The following is a 13,423-nucleotide window of genomic DNA, read 5'->3' on the forward strand; positions in this document are numbered from 1 at the left end:
CTCGAAAATGAGAGGCGTGCATCATAAGCGAACGCAGGACATGACCGCTTTAAAAATGATTTTTGCGCTGTCGAATTATGTAGCCTATAAAAGCTCCAGATTTTAAACGGTTAAAGATAAACACAAACGGTTTTCACAGATCAACTCTAAAATACATCCAGTAAAGGCATACAAAATGTCGTATGAATCTGATCATAACCTCGTAAATGAGAGGCGTGCATCATAAGCGAACGCAGGGCATGACCGCTGTAAAATGATTTTTGCGCGGTCTACCCATATAGCATGTACAGGTTCCAGATTTTAAACGGTTTGAAGTTATTATCACATTTAAACGATGTTTTGTATGCGTTTACTAGCTGTATTTTGGAGTTGACCTGTGAAAACTGTTTGTGTTTATCTTAAACCGTTTAAAATCTGGAGCTTGTATAGGCTACTTAATTCGACAGCGCAAAAATCATTTTTAAAGCGGTCATGTCCTGCGTTCGCTTATGATGCACGTCTCTCATTTACGAGGTTATGATCAGATTTAAACGATATTTTGTATGCCTTTACTGGATGTATTTTAGAGTTGACCTGTGAAAACCGTTTGTGTTTATCTTTAACCGTTTAAAATCTGAAGCTTTTATAGGCTACTTAATTCGACAGCGCAAAAATCATTTTTAAAGCGGTCATGTCCTGCGTTCGCTTATGATGCACGTCTCTCATTTACGAGGTTATGATCAGATTTAAACCATATTTTGCATGCGTTTACTGAATGTTGTTTAGAGTTGGCGTGTAAAAACCGTTTGCGTTTACCTTAAACCGTTTGTCATCTGGAGCTTTTATAGGCTACATAATTCGACAGCGCAAAAATCATTTTTAAAGCGGTTATGTCATGTATTCGCTTACGACGTACGCCTCTCATTTTCGAGGTTATGATCAGATTTTAACGATATTTTGCATGCGTTTACTGAATGTTGTTTAGAGTTGGCGTGTAAAAACCGTTTACATATACCTCAAGTCGTTAGTGGTCTCAAACACGTTAAAGCCTGTACTAATGAAAATGATGAAACACCAAATGCACAGTGAGGACAACACTTTATTGATGGAAAAAGCACCTTATGAACCCAATTTCCACACTTCAACATTTTCAAGTTGAGTCCCATAGTTATATGAAAGCAGAAATAAATGGGAAGAGAATAAATAATTACATTCACAGCAATTGGTTGATTGGTCAGTTAAAACCTGCATTTACAAGTACATAGTACATACTAAACAAGGATCTTTAAGTAAACAGACTAAAATAAAACAAAAAGGTGAAACAATATTGTACAGCTGAAAATGTAATGATTTGCTGAATTATCAAGAAAATTAAACCGGATATCATGTGAAAGATGAGGTTGAACCACTCAATTGTTACAACATGCTATCATGCAGACTACTGGTCAAAATTAGAGGTTGTCAATTTATGTCTGATGAATCACGTTTACTGTCCGATTCTACATCAGAGTGCAAAACATTCTCAGAATTTACATGAGACCATAATCACCATGGAGGTAAAATAATATCAACGCCTACAAATGTTTGAATACAAATTCTTAATTTGGGTATAAGAACTAATAAATAAACTTGCAGGCAGGTAGAACAGTGGAAAAGAAATAACACATATTCCGATTTGATTCATGTAAAACTAAAGTATGTGGCGCATATCTCGACATACAATTTTCTCCTGTGAGGCAAGTAACAGGTCGTATACATCAATGATTTTGCTGACACTTTAAGAGAGAGCTGTTTTTGTCGACAAAATTCTTCCGCAATGAAAGAGTTTCTTCAATTTTTTTGATATGGAATGTTTCTGTTGATTTTTTCAAGCTTTAAGCATTTTTCCCGGATGGTGAACTGCAATAAAAAAAATGAAGATAAAGTGTATGCTCATTTGACTTGACAATTATGGGTTAAACAAAAGAGGCTTGAGTTTAGCCACCAATAAGCAGTCAAGTGTTATAAAACAGAGTTAATATTCAATATTGGGGGTTTTAACTGTGCTAAAATTGAAAATAACATGAAATACAGAAAGAGTTGAGTTCAGAAAGGCAGTAACAAGGCAGCCACTTACTGTAAATCATTTCAATTCAAATCCAATCTACAAGCCCTCATATGACATAGTGTGCTGGTCCTCACTTTGCTTCATACAAAGGTAAGAACTTGAAATTCTTCTCACTGAAAGGTCTCTTTGCATTGCTTCATTGCCAGAACCTTGATGCCAATCAGGTACTTCAATCTTGATTCTTGGCTCATTTTAGTGTTTAACATATTCATTTCACAGCTTAGAATGCATTTGTTTTTGTCTTGCTGTTTTACAATCAACTGCCATTTTGATATAAAACCCAATTTACCTGCGATTATTATCACAGCAAAAATAATATTTGCCAATAAAAAACAAATTTAATGCTCCACTGCCATTACCGACAAAACCGTCCGCAATCGGGCTGTGTTATAACACAGGTTCTAAAGATTCTAATCCCGCCCGATAAGAAACGCATTATTCTGCGTAACACAGCCGACTTTAATCGGGGACTTCCAGACGGATCGGGTGCTGTTTCATAGAAATAATGTAATGATCTATTCATAACATATTTGTTTGCCTGTCTTTGTTTTATTATTTACTACAACACTTTCGCAACATACATGCATGTTTATTTTTTGTTGTTGTTCAATATAGCTTATCAGTTGTCTTGCAACCCTTGAATTGTTCAGGGTCAGCTCCTGTATAACCACTTGTGGTTCAAGCTGATCCTACGTAGTGTCATCACGTAAATAAATGAATTGAATTACTGCAGGGAGTCGAACCGCTTGCCATGTGGATTCAGGTTTGGTCCGGGTTCACTATTTAGTATAGTTTCGGGTTCGGTTCAGGTTCAAAATTGGGAGAATTGGTTCCGATTTAGGCAAAATCGAAGCGGGTTTGCGGTTTTTAAACCAGTTTTTATCCCATGTTGCGTATATAGTTGTGTAATTCTTCCAATTATCTACACGGCATTAGCAAAACGTAAAAGGGTTTAGTTTAGACTGTGCATTATGGGCACGGCAAGACATCTTACAACCTGTCAATTTTGACACGCCCTATATAGCTGTAGCTATCATCTCGTGTATTTTTTTAGTCCGCTGTTCTACTTTCCGAGGTGGCTATATGCTGCATTTAAAAAAATACATTGTGCATTTTACCGGTTCGGTTTCGATTTAATTTCAACGCCAAAAATATAGGGTTCAACTCCGGTTTGGGTTTTTAAGAAAGTGTAATTTACGGTTCGTAAATTTGATTAACGTAACGGTCGTTTCATTTTCCTAAATAGGACTCGGGGTCCAATTTGAATACAAAGTCAAAGCTAAATAAAAAAAATTAGCTAAACGGTAAAAGGTATTGTTGAATTTTTCACTGCAACATTCAGGATTTCACCGTGATTCGCATGATTACGTGCATCATGATCTAATCGGAGTTTGTGACATTACAGAGACGTTTGAGACGTTATATATTGTGCGCAAAGAATTCTTTTTTTTTGAGACTTTTGAGACGTTATATATTGTGCGCAAAGAAGCCTTTTCTGTTCCTTGTGATAAAATAAGTTACATTGAACTCAGATAAAAACGTTAGGATGCCTAAACAAATTTCAAGATGGTCGATTTGACAAGTTGTATGAAACTTGTTCACAAGTTTGGTGGTTCTAATTTTGTGTCGGTCAAGTAGTATCTGCTGCATCCTAGTAGCGGAACCTGATTGGTTGAACCATAGACCACTGTGTTTAGTATGCTATGGTTGAACCAGAGACTACTATTTGGCTGAACTAATGCCTTAAATCAAAAATGTAGGCAAAAATGATTCTACAAACTCATTGTGAGCATAAAACGCATTCATGCGTTGCCCGCCCACGAAACAAATGAACAAGACAGACCGTTGAGATAAGAAGATTGAAACAAGAAACGATAAATTTATTTGGAAGTTTTTACACAAACAAATCAAGTTTTCTGAGATCTTGCCGGGGAATTCCCAAATTAAAACTTTAAAACGCAGAAACACTGTGGATTTTACAATTCTACATTACGAGTGATTGAACTTGCAATGGATTATTATTGGGAAGATTTTTGCTTCTTCGATATTTTGCAAACACTGAAAACATTAAGCAAAGAACTAAAAGAACCGGTAACTAAAGTGGATGAGGGAAAAGCGAAAATCACGGGAGCGGCGGCATTTCTTGTTTACTTTTCAGTTTTCAGACAGAAACAGTCGGTAATGTTACACAGAAATGCCTGAGCGTGTTAGTGCTGGTTGTTGGCAGTGTTGATGATGCTGATTGCTAACATGAAGCTTTGCAGACTAAATGTTGCATTGTTGTATTCGGAGGTTGACATGCGGAAATGATGTTTCGGTGGTAACTCCAGTTAATGTATTAGAAACAAAAGCTGAACGTAAAACTAAATTTGAGACGAACATTAAAGAAAGAGGTTAACAGGAAAGCAAAATATTGTGGTCAGTGGTAGAGGTTAGAGTTTTATATAAGCTATTGCTGCCAACTACATTTGCCAGAAGAGCTTTACAAACTTGTTAGAGTTTTATATTTTTACAAAATATTTGTTTATGAGGCATTTGCGCCAGCTGCCAACATAAAATGTAAAAGAAAAACTTTGCTCGCTTTAATTTGTGAAGTATTTAATGCAAGGCATATCAAAGTCAAACGATGTGTTTCAAGGGCTGTGTGTATACTATAGTGTAGTTACCTTAAACAAAAAATAAGGTGAAAATTTGGAGATGCATCAATTTGTTCAGACAAAGTGTCTGAGTTTTCTTCATTTTATTTTTCCTCTTACTCAAGAACTTCACAACTATCATTTGACTGTATATAATTAAGTTGGCATGTTCAGGGTTTTATTCACACATATAGTCAACCTTTGTTTGTGTTTATTTATTTTTTAATCTTCAAATCACAATACATTCAATTTAAAACTAGTGTAGAAAAGGCTGGTGTGGATAGGGTTTTGATTTGAAAACATTTTGAAAAAAACCGAGACAGCTGTTTGTGCAATGGTTTGGTTTTTAATTGATGCAGTATTACTTTTCCATTTATTTTTTTGCAGTTAAAATCATGTCCAAACTGTTACAAGCAGGCAACCAAACCATTGCACAAACAGCTGTGCTTTTTTCATATTAATGCAACATTTGAAACTTAATGAGATAAATTGAGTAATGTTAATGTTTTTTGCCTGATATTTAAGTTAATTCAAGTCTTCAATGTAGGGATTTGTAACCTTGTGTATCACCAATACAGGGTAATAAAATGCGGTGTCAAATAAAAGGCCTATTTGTTACATAGTTTAGTGTGGTAATTTTTTTGTTCTCATGAAAACAACAACGCCACTAAATGAAAAAAGTCATATTAACTTCAGGATTTTATTTTATTATTACTATTTTATGTACTTCATCAGTCGTTGTAGACATGAGGTAATAAACATGCCCAAAAAACAACTGATTTTGGGAATAACTGATTTAATGTCTGGTGGTCTTGTTATTCGTCTCTTGAATGGTAGTTTGCCTTCCATTCCATATTTTGCAACCTTTTCCAAGACTGTATTACTTGCATTTCTATGCTTTCAAAGCAACTCAATTTTCATCTTAAACATATTTCGGACTTGTAGTTGAATACACGTTACAGTGTCACACCATTTCAAAATAATGCATTGTTTATGTGAGACATTGTGTTGTACCCAAAAACCAGTGTTTTGCCTTTTTAAGCTTCAGCAATTATTTAAAAAACAAATACTGTATCTTTTTTTGTTGTTTAAGCTGGCTGTTTGTACAACTTTGTTGGGTGGATTACGAAATTGACAGATTGTATGCAAAAAGTTTTAAGATTGAAAACTTTTTTTTTAGACAATTATTTGTTACTATTGTGTTTTTATATTCTGTGAAAATGGTACACTGAAAATCTGGACTAGTGTACATTTACATGCCAAAATGCCTGAAACAAGACGTTTTGCCCAAGGCCTCAAGCGCAAAGGCACTGCATCAAAAAGAAGAGAGAGTGCAAGCATAGCTGCAAGAGCTAGTAGTATCTACTCTACTGGATTTGAGATAGTAAGTACAATACCTAAAACTTTTAACCATAATTCGAAATAAAATGTTTGGAAACTAAAAAAGATGATAAAAATAAAAACTGTAATCTGTAAGGAAAAGCAAATTTTAATTACAAATGCACAAAATTAACAAAAGGTTTATTCCGAAACTTGTCAAAAAAGTGTGTATGTGAAATCTATGCATGTCATGCTGATTTTAACTATGTAGTACATCCCTCTCAATTTTACTATTATTTTTCCAGTTTCTAACCTGTGTGTAAAGGTTAGCATAGTGTATGTTTTGGTTTTATAGTTTTACAGTAAAATTGTCCATTACACTTCACTTTTCTTGGTGCAGTTCATTCAGACAAAATCATGACTTTGTTTTTCTAATGCCTTGCACATATAACCGTGGGAAACCTTTGTTGGCAAAAATGACGTATTGCCATTCCCTAAAGATGAGTGGTTTTTCCCTATAAGGGCAGGTTCAGGGGTGATATCATGGCTATTGATCGCACGTGGTAGCACTTATGTGGCGTTCTGAGCCATGGGGAAAGTTTTTACTTTTGATGAAATAAGTGCAGAGAAAATGCGGATCGAAAAATACCTGAGTTGTGACTGGTTGGTTGGTTACAGAGCGTTGGAATAGCACAACCTTCCTCACCTGTGACGGCCCTGTGCTGAAACGCTTCGCTGCTCACCGGGCGCACTTATGAGTGGAAAATCGCACATTTTACCGTTAGAATTGTGCAATTTAGCCTCGGGCCAATTGAATGGACTTACTCAGGTTACGGTGCAACATGAAGACTGTTAGCAAAAACGTGCCTAAAATTGAACGTGAATACACATACGTATGATCTGTGACGCAGTTTGTCAGCTAAGTTCGTATTGATTTATTTAGGGAGCAACAAATGTTTCCCACTGCACGAAAAGAACCCTGATTGTTCTCATTTGTCGTGACATAGGGGTGTGACAACAGGAAAGTTACTTGCTTTACTGAGGATTTGCTTAAGTTTCTAACAGCTAAGTAAACTTATCAGGTTTAACCTAATAAATCTCGAACAGATGGAAACTTGTTAGGTTTGACAATGGTTTGTTTTTGTTAGTTTTGAGGGTTTTTTCATTGCCTTCGGAATGCATCAGAAGATAGAGCTTTAGGATAGTATAGCATTGTAAACATTTGAAACTGTTGGATATGTTTCTGAATGTGAAACTGTTAACCTACTCTCGTCCGAATTCGCATGTACGATTGTTGTCTACACCGCATGAAATCAGACAGCAATTTAGGCATAGCGATAATAATATGCTGAAAAGGCGATTAAGGCAGCACAGCTATGTAGCGAAGTTTGTCGACTGCTCTTCATTAAAGCGTGACCGATTAAGCGATTATATGATCGTAGAATTGAGGCTTTAAAACGTGAGCTGTTTGTGTTTGTTCAAGAAACTCCATTGAATGACGCGCCCTGTAGAGTTTTTACGGAACACTTCCGCTTGTGTGCATAATGTGCATTGCTCCCCTCCAGTATTACGTTGCATACACGTTTTGCTAAAGCAAACACATGTTGTTTTGGCGAGAATATGGAAATTTTTGTGACCTCCAATTTGTATTGCTGAGGAAAGAATTTTGTGTTAGGTTTGCCTGTGCAACCAGTTGTATTGATGCTTTTTATGAAACACTCTTTTCGTGCCCTTGCTTGTTCGAATAGGCACAAAATACGTTTCTTACATTTCATCATTGATTAAGATCGTTTACTAAATATGCAAATTATATGTAAGGTATAAACATGATACAATGTGTCACAGTTATAAAGCGCAACACAAAACGTGGGCGAGTGTTTGACAACAATTCCATTTCCTTCTAAGATTTGGCATTACACCAAGACGTGGGTTTAGAATACGGCACTGAAGCCAGTTAAGCTTTTATAGCGTTTTTTTGCTCAGTAGATCTGCTTGTTATGGCTTCTTTGCCAAACATTCTTGTAACCAGTGAGGATTCCCGTAAGCAGGTGTGTAGTACCTTTTGCAATAAACGTTTTACGCCAGTTTCCATACACTGATACAGCAGTTTTTTATCGTGGGTAGTGTAATTAGTTATAAATTGCTTTATGTGGGCTGAGATAGCTCCTGTTAAGGTGGTTACGTAGGCCTTCGTTGTTTAGTGACACTGAGAAACTTTCGACGTTTGGCAGATTGTACTTATTTCAGTATATGACTTTTTGTCTTGTTTGTTGCGTTGTTTTGATGTAAATCGGTGATATTCAGATTTAATGCCATGACATTGCGGCCTATAAATTTGCTATTTTGTTTTCAGGATATAAAATCATCGGAACCAGTCGATTACGAGGCTTACGTGTTAAAAAGAGCATCCGAAATCCAACACGATTCTCAACGCAACCTCCTCACTTTTCCATCCGACGACATTGCGGTATGTAAAGTGAAGTGGTGAACGTCAAGCAATCTAGCAGAAGACAATGTTTATCAGTTTGCTACACCATGTCTGATAAGACACCATTGCCCAAATACTTTCATGAGCTTTCTCATACCACTTGCGTTGGACTGTTCACTGAATGATTTGTATTAGAAATAGTAACGTTTTTTTCTTAATTTAAACACAATCGTGCTATTAGACTCAGTTAATTATGACGACAACCATGCATGTACTTATTCGCATAAAAATCTCCAGGCCTTGTGCAAGATTGTGTGTAATTTGCGGTTTCTGAAAGAGCCTAAATAATACTTAGCAAAGTGTATTATTTGATCCTATTCAACCATTGGAAACAAAATTTGCCGCTCGTTTTGGAACTGTGTCCATACTTCCGTTCCCTGTTTATTGCCAATTCTGCCGGAGTAATTTGCTACTGGGACATATTTGGAAAACATGTGTTTGTGAGGGAGTATGTGTGCCAAACTGCTGCCATTTCACACGTTTGAACGACAACAGCCTGTCAAACAATGCTATTGATTTGTTGACCTTTTTGTTTTGTTTACACTAGGCCACCACACGGGCCCGTGAACGACGGACGGTAGTGGACACTGTCCCTGTGGGTGCGTCCAAAGAAGCGTCAAGTCTCTTTGTGAAAGAGGTAAGACTTCTGTCACGAAGCACTTTATGCATGTAATCTGTTTAAAGTCCATATGCATAATTATTTGGTCGTTTTTTTGCGATTGTGTGTGTCGGGCCAATGGCCTGTTCTTTTTAGTTTTTGAAAAATAATTACCTGTTAGGGTTCTGACCTGTAATTAGATGTAACAATTAACTGTCAGGGTTTCTAAAATTTGTGAAATTATGTTGAATCGTTTGCAATTTTTTGATATTGAAAAATTCTATGATGTCACTATTGATAATACAATAATAACTCAGGTGTGACGTAAATCACTCTTTTTTGGAAACAAACTTTGTATTAACATGAATTTAGCTGAGGGACACGGATTTGTACACGATTTGTTCATGTGTGCGTTGTTTCAAAGTCTAGCAGACTTGCCCTCCCTTATCCATATTCACCAAAACGCCAAAAACAATTGACTCGAAAGTAATAAATCTCAAACAAAACAAACAAAGGCGCGGTGTGTAATATGTCAACAAACCAAGTTATGTCAACATTGTAGTGCATCAAGACTTACACACAAAACTGGAACTTGGTGGAAAATAAATATGAGGCTTATGCTGGCAGTTATCTCGACCTACCCTCCAACGACGACAATGGTCCACCAGTCTTACCCGAACAGGTATTTTATGTTTATTACATGGCGCTGCACAGTTTCTCCCTGCCCTCGCACTGTGATTATGTATCAATCACCAACATTAGCTCTGTTGTGTTTTGCTGTAACTTGAGACAGACGGGTTGTATTTTGTTGATGTTTCTTCAGTGATGTGCCCAACCCTATTTAAACGTTTATTTTTAAACCATACCCATGATTAGCAAAACCATTTATGAATCTACAATTGCTTGTTTCGGTATGATGTGGTTAACCTGAACACACCACGTTTACCGCAATCAATATAAAACCACCACAATCGACAAATAGCCACTGTACAGGAGCACTCCATCCTGAGCCTAATTGATACAAGTCCCTAGGGAAAATTTCCATTTGCAACCGGCCACTGAATTTCTGAATTCAATAACATAATGCATTGCACGGTTTTAAGCAACTTTAGACTCCTGTAATGTTGACTTCAATTTCTTGATAGGTTTTCGAAGTCGACGAAGCGACTGGACTAGAAGACGACGTTAACACTGTACAAAAAGAAGGGGTGACGCGTATGGGCTATTTACATAAGGCCCCCGCATATGGAGTATCCAGCATTTCGATTCGGGTGAGTATAAACAACAGTTTCTTGTAAGTTCATTTTATGTTTGCAAATAGCCTCGGTATACACATCACCGTATACTTGAAGACATGAAAGAACATGTTGCTAATGATTGCAACAGAGCTTGTCGAACTTCTCACATATATATTCCTATTGACTTTTTTGTGTAAACTTTTGCAGCATTGAAAATGCAGTTTTGATTACAATCGAAGTTGGGTGGGCACTCTTAGGGTTGCCTGGTCAAGAATGACTTGCATTAATTTTTTACAATATTCCAGTACTCGTTCAATTCCGGACGTATTAGTTACAATTAATCTGGTGCTTCCAGCACCAATCAATGTGTATGGGTGACATTTATTACTAAGGCAATTATTTTTTGACTTGTCAAATAAAGTCAAAAATTTGTCAAAATTTTTAGAATAGGTCAAAAAATGTCAAAATTGTTTACAAAGTCAATTTTTTTTACAAAGTTAAAATTGTTTAGAAACTGCATTGTCGTGGTGTTGTAGAGGTTGCATGTCAGTGAACTTTTCATTTCACACCTTGTAGCCTACTTTATACTGTTGTAAATGGCCCATTATCTCCTTCTTGTGAATCATAAACCATCAAGTGATTGAAATAATTAGGTTGACATGGTGTGATGCTCAACATACCTCAAAACGTGCACAATTTTAGTAGGTTCCAAGTCATTTTACAGCAGCTGTAAGTTAGGTGCAGCTCTTGCTTCGGTTTTGCTTTAGATACTTCGTGTATCTTTCGTTTAGACAAATGTATTGAACAATTTTCGTTTTGTCTTAGCTGCAGTTTTTTGACAGTGATTTTTGATTAGCTCATTTCCGTTTTCAGAATAAGCTAGGTATGCGTTCAGATTTTTGCCCTTCTGTTAGACTTTTGCACATTTTTCGCTCTAGTTAGATTAGCCTACAGCCATATTTAAACTTTTCGTACAATAATGTGTCATTTAACCACTTGAATTCTTCATAGGTCAAAATTTTGTCAAAAAAAAGTTTTTTAAAGTCAAAATTTGTCGTTTTTTAGGTCAAAAAATAATTGCCCTATTTATTACACATAAAAATCACTACAGTTGTACCTGCATCGCAAAAAGCAATTTACTAATTTGATGTTTAGTTATAAAAAGGTATCTTGCAGCGCGTCTGGTCAAGGCACGACTTTGATTTGTGACGTGAAAGGTGACGTCATATTTCCGACCAAGTTACATCCGCCCTTGCGCTTTAAGAACATAACTTTTGTCAGTGACGTAGGTTACAAGCCTTTTTTGCGCAAAACAGTCAAAATTCAGATTAAAGCAAGTGCTATAATTGATGTTTGGTATTTTTGTAGTCGTGCATTTTTCCAACACAAAATAGACCATTCACAATGCACCGATAGCTTGGTCTGTTTAAAAGCAAACAGCTTGAAGTGTCCTTTATACTTGAGTCATTTATATCTGCCATGACTTGAAATTTGCAATCGTACAAGAGCGTGTGAATAGCAGGAAAATTAACTGAGGAAATAGGTTACCATTGAATAAGATTTAGTGCCCTTCCTGTTTTGCCCGATCTTCAAACGTACTAGTATATAAATAATGTTACACACATTTTTTAGTTTAAATGATGCCGTGTCTAGATGACTGATATTTTGTTCCAAGCATTAAACGTTTGTGGCAAACAGCTGACATCCAATTGTATGATGACGCAATACTGCCAACACACCCAAGGAAGTAATTTGTCGTTGACAGTTCATTGTGGCACAGGAATGATTAAATGTTAACATACCAATGAGCTTGCAATGTTTTTACCAAAATGAACAGTTTAACCCAAAATGCTAACACATGGACACGACTCTTATTATTTTAACTGAACATTTTCACTGGTGCACTAATAAAGGATCTTCTAATGTCGTTTTCCAGATGTCAAGACTGCTGACCTGGTGTAGACACCTTTCCTGAATATTCAACCATGAACGGAACTATTTAACTTATGTTTGTTTTGTTCGTTGACAGTCATTCAAGCGTCGATATTTCCACCTGAAGCAACTCCCTGATAGCTCCTACATCCTCAACTATTACAAAGATGAAAAGATCAGCAAGGACCCGAAAGGAGCTATATATCTTGATTCATGTATTGGTGCGCACACGGTGAGTCTGGTGAGTGCATGCATCAGTGCCTGGTGCAGTTCGTTATTTTGCTTCTTTTGTTTTTAAGAGTGCTGTTTACATTGGTTGCCCATTTTGCTGGGTTGTTGTTTCAATAGGCATTGAAGCGGTTTTTCGTTGAAAATAAGTCGCTGAGTGCTGTGTTACTAACGCATGTCGGTTTGTATTTTGTATAGATGTGTATTTATTGGGTGCAACTGCATAATTGGTGTTCATTTGATTAAATAAAAGTGATAAATTGATATTCCTCTCTTTACTCGGAATCAAACTGACACGTTTGTCAAAAAAGGCCGGCGATCACTCTACCAGATTTCCCAAACCCACTCGAAAACTTAACTTACAACTAGTTCCCACTGAAGCAAAAGATTTCACCAATTTCAAGCATGTTTGTTTTTTGTTCACCACACATCATTACTATGCATCTTGTAAAGCCATGCCCACGTACGTCGTGTGTTCGACGATGTGCTTTAAACGCACCTTGGATATTTGCAGACCACAAAGGGTAGAAAACATGCGTTTGAAGTTCGGATGCAGGATCAGACCTGTCACTTGTTGGCTGCTGACACTGAATCTGACGCTAACGAATGGATAGCCACAATCAACATGGCTTTGCAAAACACCATAGAGGCGCAAGTCATACAAAAGGACAAATGTGGTGAGTGCTGCATAAGTTCCGTTTTTTTTTTCTGTTTACGATAAAACATTACCCGACATTTTTCAATTGGTACATGGCCAATCATGTAGTTTAAATAAGATCGTTGTTTGTACTACTTTCTATTTAGCAAAGTTATGCATTAGCATTGAGTTGTTGCATGACTTGCTTGTCGAAACTTGTGCACAGTTAAAGAACAATAGACTCTTATGATCGACGACCA

At 36.6% G+C, this 13,423-nt stretch overlaps 1 protein-coding gene and 1 long non-coding RNA gene across 3 annotated transcripts in view; one reads left to right on the forward strand and one right to left on the reverse strand.

Annotated features, from left to right (window-relative positions):
• Positions 1 to 1,060: 1,060 nt before the first annotated feature.
• On the reverse strand, positions 1,061 to 2,571 carry LOC145229110 (uncharacterized). Its single transcript, XR_013860360.1, has 2 exons — positions 2,096 to 2,571; positions 1,061 to 1,878 (listed from the first exon to the last, which is right to left on the reverse strand). It is a non-coding gene; the product is annotated as an uncharacterized LOC145229110 (long non-coding RNA).
• Positions 2,572 to 5,874: 3,303 nt separating this feature from the next.
• The window catches only part of LOC145229863 (dedicator of cytokinesis protein 9-like), a 53,352-nt gene continuing 45,803 nt past the window's right edge, over positions 5,875 to 13,423 (forward strand). The window contains exons 1-7 of one of the 2 annotated variants that reach the window (XM_080095199.1): positions 5,875 to 6,106; positions 8,396 to 8,509; positions 9,078 to 9,167; positions 9,691 to 9,810; positions 10,274 to 10,399; positions 12,396 to 12,539; positions 13,041 to 13,203. In XM_080095199.1, the coding sequence (XP_079951325.1) occupies positions 5,987 to 6,106; positions 8,396 to 8,509; positions 9,078 to 9,167; positions 9,691 to 9,810; positions 10,274 to 10,399; positions 12,396 to 12,539; positions 13,041 to 13,203 (877 nt within the window). In that variant the 5' untranslated portion in view covers positions 5,875 to 5,986. The remainder of the gene's footprint in view (positions 6,107 to 8,395; positions 8,510 to 9,077; positions 9,168 to 9,690; positions 9,811 to 10,273; positions 10,400 to 12,395; positions 12,540 to 13,040; positions 13,204 to 13,423) is intronic. The other variant, XM_080095200.1, reaches the window with a different exon arrangement.

The sequence above is a fragment of the Phallusia mammillata genome, chromosome 5 (genome assembly GCF_965637545.1).
Source record: "Phallusia mammillata chromosome 5, kaPhaMamm4.hap1.1, whole genome shotgun sequence".
NCBI classification, from domain to species: domain Eukaryota; kingdom Metazoa; phylum Chordata; class Ascidiacea; order Phlebobranchia; family Ascidiidae; genus Phallusia; species Phallusia mammillata.